Source organism: Physcomitrium patens, chromosome 18 (genome assembly GCF_059467195.1).
Source record: "Physcomitrium patens ecotype Gransden chromosome 18, ASM5946719v1, whole genome shotgun sequence".
NCBI classification, from domain to species: domain Eukaryota; kingdom Viridiplantae; phylum Streptophyta; class Bryopsida; order Funariales; family Funariaceae; genus Physcomitrium; species Physcomitrium patens.
Genome location: NC_143427.1, coordinates 6534483 through 6552871, shown reverse-complemented (window position 1 = coordinate 6552871; position 18389 = coordinate 6534483). Strand labels below are relative to the sequence as shown.

Here is an 18389-nt window from a genome sequence, read left to right as displayed (position 1 = left end):
ATGTTAGGATATAATTCCAATTCATATTTTGTTCTTCTTTTCTTAAACCTGATTTGCCTTCTCTAAGAGGGATTTTCTAAAAATTCCAAATGGTTCTGAGCTGAAACAAGAAAATGGTGTTCAAAGTAGGTCATTATTTTGAAAGTATTTTATTTTAAAATGTAGTTTTAAATTATTTTAGAAACGTAGATAAAAGATAGAGATTTAGTAAAAAAAAAATTTAATGCTAATGCTTCCTTTTGATTAAAAAAAAAGGGTCATATTTACTTTGTACAGTCATTACTAACTTAAAAAAATAAGTTAGCAAAAATAATATTATATGTGTATATGTAATTGACAACCAGTTGGAAAGGTCAATAACTTGAAGAGGCCAACAACTTAGGACAATCAAATAACACTTGCACTAATACTAAATTAACAAAAAATCACTTTAGATTAGCAATAATAGTTTTATATATGAAAAAATAATTCTTAAACTTATATTAGTATATAAAACTTACCATATATGTGAAAAAATAATAGTAGTAAATAAAACTAATAGTAAAAATAAAAAACAGTAAAGATATGAAAATAAAATAAAATAAAAAACAATAAAATATAATATAACATAAAATCAAACAAAAATTAAATAAAATATTAAAGAAAATTTATTTTTTTTATATTCAATTTAAATTATTTATATTTAATTTAATTCAATAAAATTTTAAAATATAAAGATTAAAAATAAAAATAACAAGGTGACTGATGGATGAGATAGAAATCACTAACCTCGATTGTATTTTGCTTAAAGGTAACAAACTCCTTCCAATTCAAAAATTTTCAAAAATTAATTTCAATGCAATTGCAATGAAACTTACACCACTAGAAGTTCACTTCGTCTAATTAAATGAGAATTTTAATTTATTTTTAAGATGCTTATAATAAAAAAATTCTACTATTAAATAGTCACCAAGCATTAAAAAATACTTTTCCAAAGATGGGATTTTGAAAATTGATAAGGTAGTAAACTCTCTTGAATTCAAAAATTTACCAAAAAATTATTACATTTTTAAATTGAAAGTATTTTTCCTTCATAGAAAGATACATTAACTACCAAAGATACATTTATTACCAAAGTTTCAATCTTAACAACAAAATACATAAAAACTCATTGACAAAAACTTGAGAACAATTCAACATTTTACTTAGTAATAGGATTTTTTATTAGCATTTAAATTTACAAATTATTATGTTTTTTTTTGCACCAACAAAAAATAAAAATAGAAGACTCACGAATGATAAAAAATAAATTAAAATTCTCATTTAATTAGACGAAGTAAAAGCCAATGAAAACACAATATTTTTATATTCACATACATTGTTTGAAGGACCACCTTTCAATAAATGCATCATTTATGTGATTGTAAAATTTATCTTTCAATCCAAATTATAAGATAATTTCAATTAACAATTGCTTTTAATTGGTGGTATAAAATGAAAGAAGGAAATAACAAATTACAAAGACAACTAACAAAAAATAAGTAAAAAAAATTAAAATCAAGTAATTATACACTACCAATTAATTATAGTCTATTTATTATATTTTTATTAATAAAAATAAAAATAAAAGTATGTTTTAAGATAGATTTTCATTTGCAATGACATTAAAAATACATATAAATCCAAGTTACTATGATTAAGTTATGAATATATGAAGATAAAAAAATTATGATAATAAAATTAAGTAAATAAGTTTAATCTCAAAAATAATTTGCTTATGAAATCAAGGATTTGAATTTCACTAAGGCTCACAAGTAGTATATATGAGTGTCCTCTAGAGGCCACAAGGCCTTGGTTTTATCCTCCAACCTACATCTAAGGTGTTACAACCCATATAAGACTTGTGCACCTTCCTTCCTATAAAAACTACACTAGTTGCTAGTCCTTATATTTTCTACTAGTAAAATATATATTTTTTTCATTTTAAACTATACTATAGTATTCAAAAAACTCCAATTGGCCTAAGAGCCTAAAAAGGCCTTTAAATCTTATTCTATTTTTTTTTAATAATGGCCCCCTCCTTCCAAAATGATAAAAATGATTTTTACTAAAATCTTGACAATTGCTCTAAAACTTCATAAATAATTTTAATTATTTCTAAATAAATTCTAAATAAATTCTAGAAATTCCTATAATATTTTTATGATAAAATTATCAACTTAAAGCTATTTTTTTTTCTACCTTAATAAATCTTACAGTAATAGAATCAATTTAAATCAACAAAAAATCCTATTTTTTATACAAATAATTAAAAAAATATGAGATTCTTCTCATGCTACTTCTAAATACTAATCCATATTTATAGATTTTTTCATAAGCAATATATATAGATAAAAGGTCAATATAGATATTGATCTTAATAAATAAATATTAATTTTATAATTAAAAAATAATAAAATAATTAAGATAATTGCCTCTAAAACTTATTAAATCTCCATTTTATAATTTTTTAATAAGACTCTTGTAACTTATAAATCCTTTTAAATTCTAAAAAATACTTAAATATTTTAAAAAATCTCTAATCCTAAAATTTTATATTTAAATAATTTAAAATAATATTTTTAACCAATACACCAATCAAAATCTATTGATAGGACTTACAATCACTAAGTGAAAGACTAATCAATCTATAATTCTATATTGCTTTATTTACAATAAAATATTTAATTTATTTATAAGAAGAAAGTTAAAAAAATAACTTTGTCAAATACTATCCCTTATTCAAGTTAAAGAAACTTGAAAACTTTGTACAAATCGGGAAAAGTCTCATTGTTACTACAAACACCTTTTGAAAGGCAAAGAACATACAAATATGACTATGTATCTATTACAGCAACTAAACTTCACAAAAAATCATGTGTAAAAAATTAAAGGTGATATATATATATATATATATATATATATATCAACATATGGATATAAAACTAATTTTTTTATCTTAAAAGTAAAAAAATACATTTAAAATTTTATAATCAATAATCAACATTTTATAATCAATAATCAATAATCAATAATTTATGCAATCCATTAAAAAAAACATCTTAAGAGATAGAAAAACTTATTTAATATTAGAAAATCAATTAAATCTATAAATTAACCATCATTTTCTTTTATCATTTGTATTATAAATTAAAAATTTATAACTTAAAATTTATTAAAATATCTAATAAAATATGTGACATCTTACCAAATTAGACCATAATGAAAAAGTCTTCAATATAATAAAGACTTACCAAAAATTATAATTAGGTACAAAAATAAAAATTTATATGCTCCAAACTTAATATGAAGTTTATTTTCAAAATAATAAAATTGAATCTGAAAATTAAAATTAAATATGAAAATAATGGCTATTTCAAATTCTTTTGTGGTGGAATTTGTCATCTTAATTCAAATCTAAATTTGCACCTATATTCTTTTATTCAAAGTTTGAAGGATCATTGAGCCAAAATTATTTGAAAAGACTTAGAAAGTACATACTCTTTGTAGAAATGGAAAAACTTTTAAGTAATGAGATTTGTTGTACTTTTACTTCAATCCTAATTAAAACATCATGTAGTTTATATTGTAAACATGCAAAGAAGTTTTGCTTATTTGGTTTATATGATACTTAAAAATATTACCTAGCTTATGCTAAACTTCTAAATTTGCCACCTATACACATGTTTGTGCCACCTTTGGATACTATAAAAATTATCCAAACTTTTGCCATTAAGCTTTCAAAGTTGTCTTCTTATAAATCTATTAATAAACATACAAATTGTTGTCATCAATCTTAGAGAGCTATTGTGCTTTTCAAATAGAGCCTCTAAAGCTTCAATGAATTGTCCAAGAATCACACTCACATAGGACATCAAAATAAATTAGACTTGAATTTATTCATTTCCATGCCTAATGATCTTGTAGTGCTACTGTAGGCAAATTGTAGTAACAAAATGCAAATTTTGATCTTTGATTGATTAAAAAGTTAAGTCATTGCTTCACTTTTGCTTCTCTTTTGATGAAAACAATGAAATATATAGCCAATCAAAGATGGTTTTTGTCTCTTTTGGTTTATTCCCTTGAGCTATTTTTTATAAGAGATAGAAGTATAGCAATAAATGTTTAGAGAATTCAAGTTAATAAAGCAATTTTATTCTTACATAAAAAATATATTTCAAAGAAATTATAAATAATAAATTGTATGTTTTTAGATTATGTCCAAATAACATATACTTATTAAGATTGGACAATATATGTATATATATATATATATATATATATATGTAAATTCTTACCAACCTTCAAATATCAAGACCTTACTAAGAGTTTTTAAAAGAAGAAATAATATCTTTAAAAGATTTGCTATCATGTTTAATTATTTTTAAACAATTTGGTCTTTGTTTTATAATGCTTTCATATACATAATTTGGACTCAAAATAATGCCTTTCCTTTCAATAAGTATAGACCAAAACAACAAAAAAACAAAAAAAATTATAAAATTAAATTGATCCAACTTAATAGAACATATACACATGATGTAAAAAATTATTTTATTGTCTTTGTATTTGTGTTTTTTTATTTTTATTTGGAAAATACACACTTTAATGTAAAAATTTTCAAAAGTAGATTCGCCGACGTCAACATCGGAGAAGCCCCACACATGCGAAGGAAGCGGTGGGTCGGCGAGATAGCACCTCGACGCTCGTCGCGTCGGTGATGAAGCGACGACTCTCTCGAGGCATGATCAATCAACATTGGGCGACTCATGCAAGAAAATCGCCAATCCACGTGTCGGCACCGAATCCAAATCATAGTTGACGCAACTCGCCTGAGGATGTTTAGATATTGATGTTGCATTTGAATCCCGCCCGCGCAGGCCTTAGCACGCGCTGATCGAGCCCTCTGCGTTAATTCCTAGCTGCCTTGGAATTGACGACATTTTGTCGCGATAGAGTGGGACGATTGCTCTGCATGGTCCATTGGAAAATCTAGTATCGATCTCGATGTTGGGTAATTGGTTTGGCCGCTTCTGCGGCGCTGCGATCGTGCTGGCACTGCTGTTGTTTTCCACGCCTTGTAGTTGCAGTCGAGGTTTGGAGGGTCCAGGAAGCGTCACCGTGCCGAGAGGGAGATTCGGACCCGATCGACGTGAAGAACGCCGCTTACTCATGGACTCCTCCACAGCCCCTGGCCTTTGCGAAAGTATTATCAAAGCGGCGGGTTATCCTTGTGAAGAGATCACGGTGTGTTGACAAGATTCAGGCTGCTGGATATCAACTCGACAGCAATGCTGATAAATTATCTGCTTGAAATGCGTCTCATGACCTTGTTAAGGATAATAGGTTCGTGGAATGCAGAGATTGAACGATAATGACCAACACATGCTATTGAGTCGTTAATGATGTCAAACATACTGGCTGGGTTCAACATGCAGGTTCCCACATCAGATGGATTCTTGTTGGGGTTGCAGCACATTCCACACGGGGTCGTGGGTTCCAGTTCTACCCATAAGAAACTACCTGTGTTTCTTCAGCACGGCTTAACACAGGTGCAATTACTTCGAAAAAGGCGAAGTTATCAGGTCTAAATCTGATAGTTAGGAATTTCTAGAAATATATTTGCTTGTCTAGATTAGTATGGATGGAAAGAACTACTCCGGCTGCAGCTTCGTATTTGCCTGACGTTTAACGTCTTTGTGTAATTCATGATCTGGGAATTTAGGGGGGGGATATCTGGGCGTTGAATCCCCCGAAGGAATCGTTGGCATATATTCTGGCCGATGAAGGTTTCGATGTCTGGATTGGTAACTTGCGTGGGGGGCGCTTTAGTTATGGCCACAAAAACCTCTCACCAACAGATTCGGTAAGAGCTCCTCACCCGACACACATGCGGGTTATCTTGACGAAGAGGCAAGTTCAGCAAGCTGTGATAGGAGTTGAATATTGTAACCGTTTGTTTTGCTCGCTTCACTGAGACTGTGATGTGATATTATGTTATGGATGTGCAGAGGTTTTGGGACTGGTCAGTTGACGAGCTTGCGGATACCGACTTGCCAGCCTTGGTCGGCTATGTTACCAGTGCCACTCAATCTCAATTGTATTATGTGGGTCACTCTCAGGTAACACCAACTGGCTTACTACTTCATACAATTCTTTTTCACTTTGATTTTCTCAACTACTTCATTCCTTATTTTAAAATCACACTAATAATCCTGATGCTGCTTCTTGAACAGGGAACGATCTTGGCGCTTGCTGCAATGTCGGACGACAATTCAGCAGTGACGAATATGCTGAAGGCTGGTGTACTATTTGCCCCAATTGCATACATGCAACACATGAGATCACCATTGCTTACTCTTAGTGCAGATCTCATGTTGGATAAGGTGCTTGAGATTTGAATTAGTTTATCATTTGTCTGTTGCTAGATTTCGGTCGAATTTTTCACTCAATCGTAGGACCATAGACCGGTGCCATGAATCGCTAATTCTGAACCTTATCCTGAATGATTTGTTTCAGATTGTGGGGCTGTTTGGAACAAGGGAGTTCAATCTTAACAAGTAATCTTTTCTTGCTTGAATTTCCAAACTGATGCAGATGAAGTGCTTGCCATTCTTCTGAAAGGCTACGCTAGCCTGCAGTTTGGTGTCGGTTTCTCTAAACGTGCTGACACGCCAACTTCTGTGTTCTCAGTGAGGTAGGATCCTGGCTGGTTAACAACGATCCAAATATGATTTGCGACAATCTTTTGCTAGATTTTTCAGGTAACAACGTTCAAGTGCACAATCTCTGAGTTTTTCTTGGATCCTTTCAATTAACGGACACCATTCTGAAGTCCATGCGAACAAGACACGCATATCCAAGCATATTTCCGGCAGTGATTAGACGTGGTTTAACGTGAATTAAACACAGGTCCCAGTTGCTGCATCAACACCTCCCGAGTCCCCTACTATTTGCAATGGGAACCTCAATCCACATCCACGAAGAATTTGCAGCATCTTGCTGAGAGTGAGTTTTCAGCCCATGATCCAGTCCAGTAAACCGTTCCCGAGAATCACTAGCCCTCTCTGATGCCTCCGAGGATCTGTGAACGTTCTAACGAGGAATTTTCGTTTTGAATTATCCAAGAAGTTTCAGTCGGGAACATAACTAACTTTGTTTGCTGCGGCGCTGTGTGACAGTGATGCGAAGTGGCCGGTTTGAGAAATTTGACCACGGATTGTTCGGGAATGCTGCTCATTACACGCGCTTGAGCCCACCGCAGTACAAGTTAGCCGACATTCCGCGCACCATGAGCCTACTGATGGTGTCAGGCGGACAAGATGCCCTTGCGGATCCCATCGATGTGAAGAGGTTGGCAGGAGAGCTGCGGTGCCGGGTTTCCTCCCATTACCTTTCCAACTACGGCCATTCCGATTTTGTGCTGGGAACCCAGGCTCAAGTAGACGTCTACCCTCAAGTGATCAACTATCTCCAAACTCTGGAGCATTAGTGGTTTATGTTAGCAGTGCGCTTTTGAGATCTTTCAAGAAATTTGTGTCGAATCAAAATTTAGTAGTTGCATCACAGAGATTTCAAGGAAAATTTTGGAAATGATTTTATTGTTTAACCATATTTCCATTTGGAGAATATAGGAACGTGTATTTCATTGACTGTAAATAAAATAAAGTTCTTCGTCTTTATATACATAAAGTAATATTCTTCCAAAACAAACACAAACAAAGCAATATTGATACACTAAATTGCTATCATAAATATATCAAATACTTTTGCTAGAGTATTCTTTTTGTATTTGTTTTTGCTCTTCAATTAATCTAAAAAAAGTTTAAAATAGATTTTGGAACCAATAAAAAAAATAATATCTAGTGAGAAAATTGAATTATTATTTATAATAACAAGAACAACTTTCTACCTTGTCTTCTAAGATACAAAGAAATTTAAGTAATTTGTCAAAAGTAACTAATGCATAGGAGACAAAACTAAAATATAGATTGTTTTCTTTTGTTAATAATGTTTTGTAAAATATTGAGTTTTGTTTCAAATTTCAAACACCTATATATCAAAAAAAATCAAAACCATTGTTTTAGATTTGTGCAATCACACGATTCTTTAGGTAAATCTACAGTGTTGTAAGAATAATTATGAAATATCTACTTATTACATATAATTGATCTTAGCCTTCGAAGCAACCTTCTTGATACTAATGCTAGTAAATTACAACTCATAATACATTAATCTTAGTGCTTACAACTCTTAAAGCATGTGAATCTATTTGCACTTAAATATCTCATATTAATCCATATATAAGTTTATGTAGACTCAATTGAGATAATAGAACCAATGTCTTTAAGACATTTTTTGAAGATAATAATGTTGGTGTTTTTAATTCTAAAAGATTGGAAAACTTAGTAAAATTTATAACTTGCAAAAATCACAAATGAGTTGTCAATAAGAATCCAATTTATCTTATATTTTATTTTTATTTTATATATCTAATTTAGTCAAAATCTCTTTTTATTAATGTTTTAAATCACATCAAAATTCGACTCAAAATGTTTCCAATTTATCTTATATTTTATTTTTATTTTATATATCTAATTTAGTCAAAATATCTTTTTATTAATGTTTTAAACCACATCAAAATTCGACTCAAAATATTTGCATTTAGTGTTAAGTATATTAGTATATTTATGATTGTTGCGACTTCATAGTTTAATTTGAAACAATCATTAAGGTATCAAATTGTATAAGTACAGATATGTCAAAAAATATTTATAAATTCGGATTGTATTCTAAATTTATATGGATTTTCTTTAAAAACTTCAATTTATTTTTTATACTTGTTTTTAGTAATGATTGTATATATACATATTTTCAATCAAAAACTACAAAGATGTAGTTTTATGATTAATCAATGAAATAGTATGATGTAAAAGTATGAAATTATTGAAAATAAGACCTAATGTTGGATTACATGAAAAATAATGCAAAAAATATGCACAATTAATGTGTGATAGTTTTTTGTAATTGATATAATTATATAGCTTGCGATTAGAATTATTATTATTTTTTTCAAAATATTTTTGTTTAATTTAAATCATGGTGTGGAAATAACAATAAAAAAATTATTTCTGCATATGCTTTATTAGTGATATGTCTTTTGTAGAAGCAAAGGTGCTCTTATCTCTTCCAAGGACAGGGGCACTCTTGTTCATAGAAGAGAGTAGATTTCTCTCTTTAGTAACCTCTCTTTAGGTCAGCAATGTCTCTTTGGTGGCGGGTTTGCCTTGCGTCAAGTGATCCACACCACCACATAGAGAGATAATGACATTCAACTCTAGTGTTTTTCTTATTTCTCTCACTCCTTTGTTGTGAAAACTTCTTAGTTTAATAGTTTCTTAGTTTTATTGTAGCTTGCCTTCAATTTCAATGCTCATGTGCTGTAGTATCCAGGATTGGAAAAATTATTTTTGCTTGATTCTTTAGAATAAAAGAATTGCATTTTGCTGCTAGTTATATGCATAATATGTTAGGTTGTTGCATTAAGTCTGATCAAATATCTAGAGGAAAAATCTCTACTCTTGCAATGGAGATATGAACAAGATCATTTTGGTGGAGTAGAGTGTAGTGTGATTTCTCTAAAGTTGCTACAATAGGCCTAACTAGAAGTTGCACATTCTTTTGTTTGTTACTTTGTTTGATTTTTGCTCAAAAGATATGTGGTTCTTGAGGAATATGGTTACTAAACAACTTAGAGGCTTTGACATTCTTTTGCAAAAACCAAAGTAGAGGTGGATTTTGCTTCAATGGGATAGTATGAGTGTATGTTCATGTGTGGTTCTTTGAAGTAGTAGCAAGCTCACAAAGAAACTACAAGTTATTGTTCTTTCCCTTGCTTGTGGCCTTCCATGATTTGGTAGTACTAGATGTTTATTTCTAGATTTCAAACCTAGGCTAGTTGACACAATATACCTCTAAGCAACTAGCTTACTACAATCTAGGCCCTTATGGTCACAATAAAGGTGCCATGCCTCTCATAGTATGTAATTTGCATTGTTTTGACTTCATATGCCCCAAAAAAAATGGCTTATTGTAATCTAGGTTCTACGGTCCACTGTCACGGACATACATATAATTACCTATATGAATAGATAAAAGTATGTAAAAGTAGGTTAATTGTGTAATATCTTCTAGAGAAGCTTCTTAGAAGCTTCATAGATGCTGCTTTGACTTTATAGGAGTCTATAGTTGACTTTTAGGTTAGAAACTTGGTCAACAAGTTAGCCATGTGCCACGCATGTTGGAAGCTTAAAGAACAAGCTAACTACGTGGTCTATCCATAGAAAACTTGCCTTGCAAGCAAAGGCATGTGGCCTAGAAAGTCAACATATATTGGAGGTCTTATAGAACATCGCCACGTGGCTTCTAGTTAGATAGTATATATAGAGGCAAGAGTGAAGCCCTCTTCACTCTTGTCAACTCCTTTCTTGCTTCTAGTCTAGTTTCAAGGGTCTCTAGTTTTCTTGTATTTTGGCAATAGCCATTCCAGTTTCTTTCTTAATATACATATTTCTATTTTGTCCTATTTCTTTTTGAGAAAAGTCTCACTTACTCTTTAGCTTTCATCGAGTTCTTGTCCCTGATAGATTGACAAGAGTACACTTACAATATCAGAGCTTTGTCTTTTCTTGATTAAGAGTGGATTACCCCTTTTTCTTGATAAGACATAAGCGCATTAGAAGTTGCGGATTACCCTCTTTTAAACTGATATTGTTCTTAGTATTTTCTTTGTTATCAATTCCTCTCTTCTATTTGTTTTGAGCGTTGTTAGACATCTTCTCTTTTCTAAGTGCTACTATGGCAGAGCTTGTTGAAATGAAGAGTGCAATGGCACAGATGCAAGAACAATTGAGGGAGTTAATGCTTGCGATGCATCAACTCAATTTACCACCACAAGGAGCAACAAGAATGGTAGGAAGTGAAGATATAGAGATGATTGGGGCTGCTTCAACATCTCCACCAAACCATGTCCCTTCTCCCAGAATGGAACACCCTTCGAGTGTTAGAGAACCGAGAGTTGCCTTGCCCGAGAAGTTTGATGGTACCAGATCCAAGTTTCGAGGATTCATCAATCAGGTCCAACTAGTGATTGAACTTCAATCCCAGAGCTATCCAACTCCAGGGTCACAAGTAAGATTCATTGGTACACTTCTTTCAGGTTCAGCATTGTCATGGTTTTCATCTTTTCTTGAACGACGAGATCCAATATTGGATAATCTGGAGGCTTTTTTGGCGGAGTTTCGATCCATGTTTGGAGAACATGATGCAATTCGTGTTGCAACCAACAAGATCCGTATTTTGCGACAAGGCAATCGATCAGTAACATTATATGCTTCGCAATTTCGACAACTTGCAACTGATATCAAGTGGGATGATGCTGCACTTGTGAGTCAATTTCTCTACGGATTACAATATGAGGTAAAGAAATTGATGCTTAATTTACCTGATCCTCAAACATTGAGTCAAGCAATTGACTTTGCTGTGAAGTGCGACAATCGACTTTTTGAATTTCGATCCGAGAGTCGCACAAGTGGGCCTCAACGTTACTACAATTCAATGGCAACACCGACGTCTCCTCAACACATACCTTCGGAAGTAGAAGATATGCAAATTGATGCGGTACGTTTCAAACCTCTTACTGAGCAAGAAAAGTCTCGTCGTCGACAAGAAGGATTGTGCTTATATTGTGGAGAACCTAAGCACACTGCTCAACATTGTCCAAAGAAGCGACGTAACTACAAAATGAGGAGTACGGCTGTCAAAGAAGACAGTATGTCGGAAAACGAGTACGTCCAGCTACAATAGGGACCGTGCGGCTGGAATCTTGTACAACTTCTAATAAAGGTCCTATCCTCTCCTCAAAACCATCTCCTTGTTTTATAATAGATGTGCGTTTAGGACCTAATAATTACAAAGCCTCTGCCTTGGTAGATTCAGGAGCCTCATCTTGTTTTTTAGATGAAGAATTTGCTAGATGTCATAGAATATCATTAATACAAAAAACTAAACCTGTACACGTAGAAGTCATAGATGGTCGTCCGTTGTCTTCTGGAGATGTAACTCACGAAACACTTCCTGTAGATGTAGTAATAAATGGTCATAGTAGTTGCGTAATTTTTAATATAATTAGATCTCCCTCTAATCCAGTAATTTTAGGCTTATCATGGTTAGAAAAGTATAATCCTCGAATAGATTGGATTTCTCGTAAACTTGATTTTCCTCAGAGCATTAGTAACAGTTCTATTAACCAAGTAAAAAACCATGAGTCTAGTATAGTAAAACTTGCACCTATAGGTGCAAAAGCATTTATACACGCAGCAAAAGAAGGATCAACTTTTGCTATTTATGCTGCACCTATTTCTGAAAGCGTAAAGACTTCAAGTGGCATTCCAAGTCAATATCAGGATTATCAAGACGTTTTTGAGAAAAAGAATGCAGATATTCTTCCTGAACATCGCCCATACGATTGTTCAATCGATCTCAAGGAAGGAACTCAGCCACCATTTGGACCAATTTACAGTTTATCGCAAGATGAGTTGGCTGAACTCAAGACATATATTGACGAGAATTTAGCGAAGAATTTCATACGCCATTCAAAATCTCCAGCAGGAGCTCCAATTTTATTCGTAAAGAAAAAAGATGGATCTTTACGAATGTGTGTTGACTATCGAGGACTCAACAAGATCACAATCAAGAACAGGTATCCATTACCTTTGATATCAGGACTCCTTGACTAGTTAAATCAAGCTAAGATCTATACAAAAATAGATCAAAGAAGGAGATGAATGGAAGACTGCGTTTCGAACCAGGTACGGGCATTTTGAATATAATGTCATGCCTTTTGGACTCACGAATGCACCAGCTGCTTTTCAACATCTCATGAATGATGTATTTCGTGAATTCTTAGACAATTTTGTCGTCTGCTACCTAGACGATATCCTGATTTATTCTAAGAATGTTGAAGAACATGAAATACATGTTCGTCAAGTATTACAAAAACTCAGAGATGCAGGATTGTACGCCAAGATGGAAAAGTGTGTATTTCACACTACTCAAGTTGACTTTTTAGGATACATCATTTCAAATGATGGTCTTATGATGGATTCTAAGAAAGTCCAAACAATCATGGATTGGAAGATTCCAAAGACTGTGAGAGATGTCCAATGTTTCTTGGGATTTGCCAATTACTATCGGATCTTCATCAAAGACTTCTCACGAGTTGCAGCTCCACTTACACGCTTGACTAGTAAAGATAAATTCCAATGGAATCAAGAAGCGGAAGTAGCATTTGAAGCCTTGAAGACATCGTTTGTCTCTGCACCAGTCTTATATCGTGTTGACTTTTCCAAGGCATTTTTTATGGAAACAGACGCATCGGATTTTGCCTTGGGTGCAGTTTCATCACAAATGGGAACAGATGACAAACTTCATCCGATAGCTTTTCATTCAAGAAAATTCTCAGCAGCCGAGATCAATTATGAGATCCACGATAAAGAACTTCTTGCAATCGTGGATTCCTTTCAAGAATGGCGTCATTATCTAGAAGGTGCTTCTAGTCCAGTCACTGTGTATACAGATCACAAGAACCTCGAGTATTTCATGTCAGCACGCGTGTTGAATCGTCGTCAAGCTCGTTGGAGTATGTCTTTGTCAAGATTCGACTACATTATCACTTATCGGCCAGGAAAACAACAAGGTTTGTCTGATGCCCTGTCTAGACGTTCTTATTTTGCACCAAAAGAAGGAGATGCAGCTTTTGAGCAACAAAGAACGGTCCTCTTGAAACCGGAGCAATTTCATCTCCGAGCAGTGAAATCAACATTGACTGTTGATTCAACTTTTCTCAAGCAAATCCAGTCCAGTATGTCCTCAGACCCTCTTGTTCATGATATCGAGAATAATTCTTCCAAGTCTCATGATTCTTCTAAGTTCGAGTTCAAGAATAATCTATTATATTTTGAAGGACGCCTATATGTTCCAGAAGGAAAAGCACGTTTGCGTGTTCTTCAAGCACGTCATGACTTTCCAGCAGCAGGGCACTTTGGATATAATAAGACTCTGGAACTCATATCAAGAGATTTTTGGTGGCCACAAATGTGGAAGTCAGTCAAAGACTTTGTACAATCATGTGATATTTGTTCAAGATCTAAAATTCCTCGACATCGACCTTACGGACTTCTTCAGCCATTACCTATACCAGAACAACCATGGTCTTCTGTTTCTATGGATTTCATCACAGATCTTCCAAACTCAAGATCTTATGATTCTATATTTGTGATAGTAGATCGTTTCACCAAGATGGCACATTTTATGCCATGTACAAAATCTATCACAGGTGAAGAAACAGCTAAGCTTTTCATTAATAATATCTATCGCTATCATGGATTACCTAAAGATATCATATCGGATAGGGGAACTCAATTTGTGTCGAGATTCTGGAGGACTCTTTTCAAGATTTTAAAAGTGGACATAAAGCTATCTTCAGCTTTCCATCCTCAAACTGATGGACAAACAGAGCGCGTAAACCAAGTCTTGAAACAATATTTAAGGTGTACCATCAACTACCAACAAGATGATTGGACAAACCTTCTGCCATTGGCAGAGTTTGCTTATAATAATACGGTACATTCCTCCACGCAACAAACACCTTTCTTTGCCAATTATGGCTATCATCCACGACTTGATACTTTTGATTTTTCAAAAGTTGATAATCCTGCAGCAGAAGATATGGCAAATCGGTTGTCAGAGTTACATGCAATAATGAAGGCGCAGTTGAAGAAAGCTCAAGAACGACAAAAGATAAATGCAGATGTATATCGTAAAGAGCAACCACAATTCAACGTGGGTGATAAGGTATGGCTACTTCGTCGCAATATCAAGACCACTCGACCTTGTGACAAATTGGACTATCGTAGGCTTGGCCCCTTTTCTGTTTCTGAACAGATCAACCCAGTTGTATATCGGTTACATCTACCGGAGTCAATGAAGATCCATCTTGTATTCCACGTGTCTCTTCTTGAACCATATAAGACAGTGGATATACAAGGAAGAAGACAAATGCCACCGCCTCCTATAGAAGTAGATAATAATGAAGAATTTGAGGTGGAAGAGATATTAGACTCAAGGCGGCGCCGAAATAAGCTGGAATATCTTGTTCATTGGTGCGGATATGATATTAGTGAGCGCACATGGGAGCCATCCAAGAATCTAGCAAATGCATCAGCTAAAGTCAAAGTTTTTCATCAACGACATCCATCAAAACCAAGATGAAAACCTCTCTTATAAAAGAGACAAGATTGAGGCAAGATAACATTCAATTTCCTATCCTTATTTGCAACTTCTTTGCATTTTGTGACGCTAATTAGATGGAGAGCCAACAACCAGCGGATTCAACTCAAGAACCTTCGTTTGCTGACTTACCGGATGAGACATTGCGATTGTCACAACCTTCAAGACGACGCAACCGAAATGAAGACCCTCAAGAACGACATGTTCTTCCTCGAATAGATGGTGAGATACAACGCGTTTGGTATCACGACCTTGGAAGAGATTCTCGATGTTTGGTGATATTATTGGAGATAGGAACGACTCCTGATGGTGTTTCAAATGTATTATTTGAAGGAAGTTATGAAGGCCTCAACAGTGATCAAATAACAAGGTGGTCTTCTCGCCCTGGAATGGGACACTATCGATGGCTAAGAGGACCCATCAACTATCTTCGAAGAGAACAAAGATCAGAGTATGTAGCAAATACAATTCGCCGCATATTAGATTTTTTCAATATATAATCACCGCTCCTCGTGGAACTCGTCCCTAGAAGGGGGGGTAATGTCACGGACATACATATAATTACCTATATGAATAGATAAAAGTATGTAAAAGTAGGTTAATTGTGTAATATCTTCTAGAGAAGCTTCTTAGAAGCTTCATAGACGCTGCTTTGACTTTATAGGAGTCTATAGTTGACTTTTAGGTTAGAAACTTGGTCAACAAGTTAGCCATGTGCCACGCATGTTGGAAGCTTAAAGAACAAGCTAACTACATGGTCTATCCATAGAAAACTTGCCTTGCAAGCAAAGGCATGTGGCCTAGAAAGTCAACATATATTGGAGGTCTTATAGAACATCGCCACGTGGCTTCTAGTTAGATAGTATATATAGAGGCAAGAGTGAAGCCCTCTTCACTCTTGTCAACTCCTTTCTTGCTTCTAGTCTAGTTTCAAGGGTCTCTAGTTTTCTTGTATTTTGGCAATAGCCATTCCAGTTTCTTTCTTAATATACATATTTCTATTTTGTCCTATTTCTTTTTGAGAAAAGTCTCACTTACTCTTTAGCTTTCATCGAGTTCTTGTCCCTGACATCCACCTAAGACAACATGCTTGTTAAGGCACATAATGTGCACCATTCATGTATTTATTAGTAGTAGATTTTAACTTTCAAATCTAGGCTAGCACGTACATTTTCTTGTGCTCTAGTACTTTCTCTGTGCTTTGGTGCTAAGTACTAGGCAATTTTATTTTGTGTTCTTTAACTCCAATGGAATATTTGGCTCTATTAGTGATATTAGATGCTCAAACTTCTTGCATTTGACACAAATTTCGAATTAAAGTTTTTTTTTTTTCATTTTCTTGTATCCAATCTATTGGCATAGTTTAGTGCAAGAGGCAAATTGTAAAGTAATAATTGACATTGACATAGATGAAATTTATAAAACACAAGTTTAGAAGTAATTACTACAAGTTATTAAAATATAATATAAGTAAATAAGTACAATTGCATAAGAACATAGAATATTACAAAATAAAATTTTGATAATAGTCATCTTATTTTAGCATCTTATTATTTATATGAATGGGATTAAATTATAAAGATGAAAGAATATTTTTTAAAAGATGGATATAGAAAAAAATTAAGATTGTAATAAGATAGGCAATTATAAACTAAGATTTTTATTCATGTGAATAGAATCCTAAGTATATATCAATATGCAACTTTTTCTTTATTTGTGAAGATGTACATTCCAAGTTTATTTAAAAGTTATTTAGGTAGAAATTGAAAGTAATATAAAAGTACAACTAAAAAATAAGGTTGTGGTACAAGATCACAAAGATTACTAATAAAGTAGGTTGCAATACAACAATGCAACAACAAGAATAGACAATGATCTAGAGTAAATTACTTAGCTTGCAGTAGTAATGTATTGCAATGCTACTTTAGAATTGATTTAGATTTAGAACCAATTTGACCTCTTATCAAATTATTCTAAAAATATACCAAATATTTTTAAAAATATATATCAAATCAAATTATTTAATATAGTTGATTTTTTCATTTCAACAATTTGAACCGATCTATATCAACTCTTACTTGTGATAAAAAGAATTAATAGAATAATTGAAAAATATTATACATTCTAAGTTTGAAGATTAGAATACTAATATTTTTTTTTAAAAAAAACTAAATAGTATGATTCTCTTGGTTTTATAGCTAGAACTCAAAAAAATATAGATTAAAAAATCATTCACTTATTTGCAAAAGCAAAAATGTCTAAATTGCAGATTATACATAAGTAGTATTTTTTATATAGAATTTAAGCTCTAAAGTAGTTGATTAAAAAAAGCCAATGCAATTGGCAATATTAGGTGCCAATAAAGATGTTGTTATAGACAAGTAGAAGGAGCAAGTATAATTGATAGATAGCATTAAGGATGGAACATATTTTTTTGATTTTAAAACAATTTTAGGTGACAAGTAATGCTTAATTATGTTTATTAATGAAGCTATGATAGTTTCTAATTTTTTTTTTTTTATTAAAAAATAAATAAATAAAATAATTTTTTATTAAAATTTTTATGGTACATAATTAAATTATTTCTAATTCATCAAAAAAATTATTAGCTTAATTCTATTAATAATTACTTCTTATAGATTTTTAAGTTTAAAATTATTAATTTTAGTTTTTCTAGAATTAAGTTTTTAAATTAAGTTTGTTGTATTTAGGACTTGTTATAATTTTATTAATTGTATTAATTGTTAGAATTGTAATTAATATAATCAGATTTTCATATGACTGGATCTTTTTAACTTAAAATTTATTATAATTATTTTCTAATATAATTAGAGTTTAAATTTTTATATTTAAGATCTTCATGGATTTTTTTTAGAATTTTGATTTAAGATTAGAATTTACTACATCTAAAACTGATTTTTTGTTAAAAGTTATTTTTTATTTTTTATTTTTTATTTTTTTAATATCAGGATTAAAGTTAATCTAAATAATCTAATAGCGTAGTAAATCTAAAATTAAATTCA

The 18389-nt window shown here is 32.3% G+C and overlaps 1 protein-coding gene across 1 annotated transcript; it reads left to right on the top strand.

Annotated features, from left to right (window-relative positions):
* Positions 1–4959: 4959 nt before the first annotated feature.
* LOC112295515 (triacylglycerol lipase 1) lies at positions 4960–7710 on the top strand. The gene is made up of 9 exons (XM_024547243.3): positions 4960–5265; positions 5457–5570; positions 5744–5884; positions 6030–6140; positions 6255–6404; positions 6538–6578; positions 6712–6782; positions 6931–7026; positions 7200–7710. The coding sequence occupies exons 1-9, from the start codon at positions 5026–5028 to the stop codon at positions 7508–7510; spliced, it is 1275 nt and encodes a 424-aa protein (XP_024403011.1). The 5' UTR covers positions 4960–5025; the 3' UTR covers positions 7511–7710.
* Positions 7711–18389: the final 10679 nt, after the last annotated feature.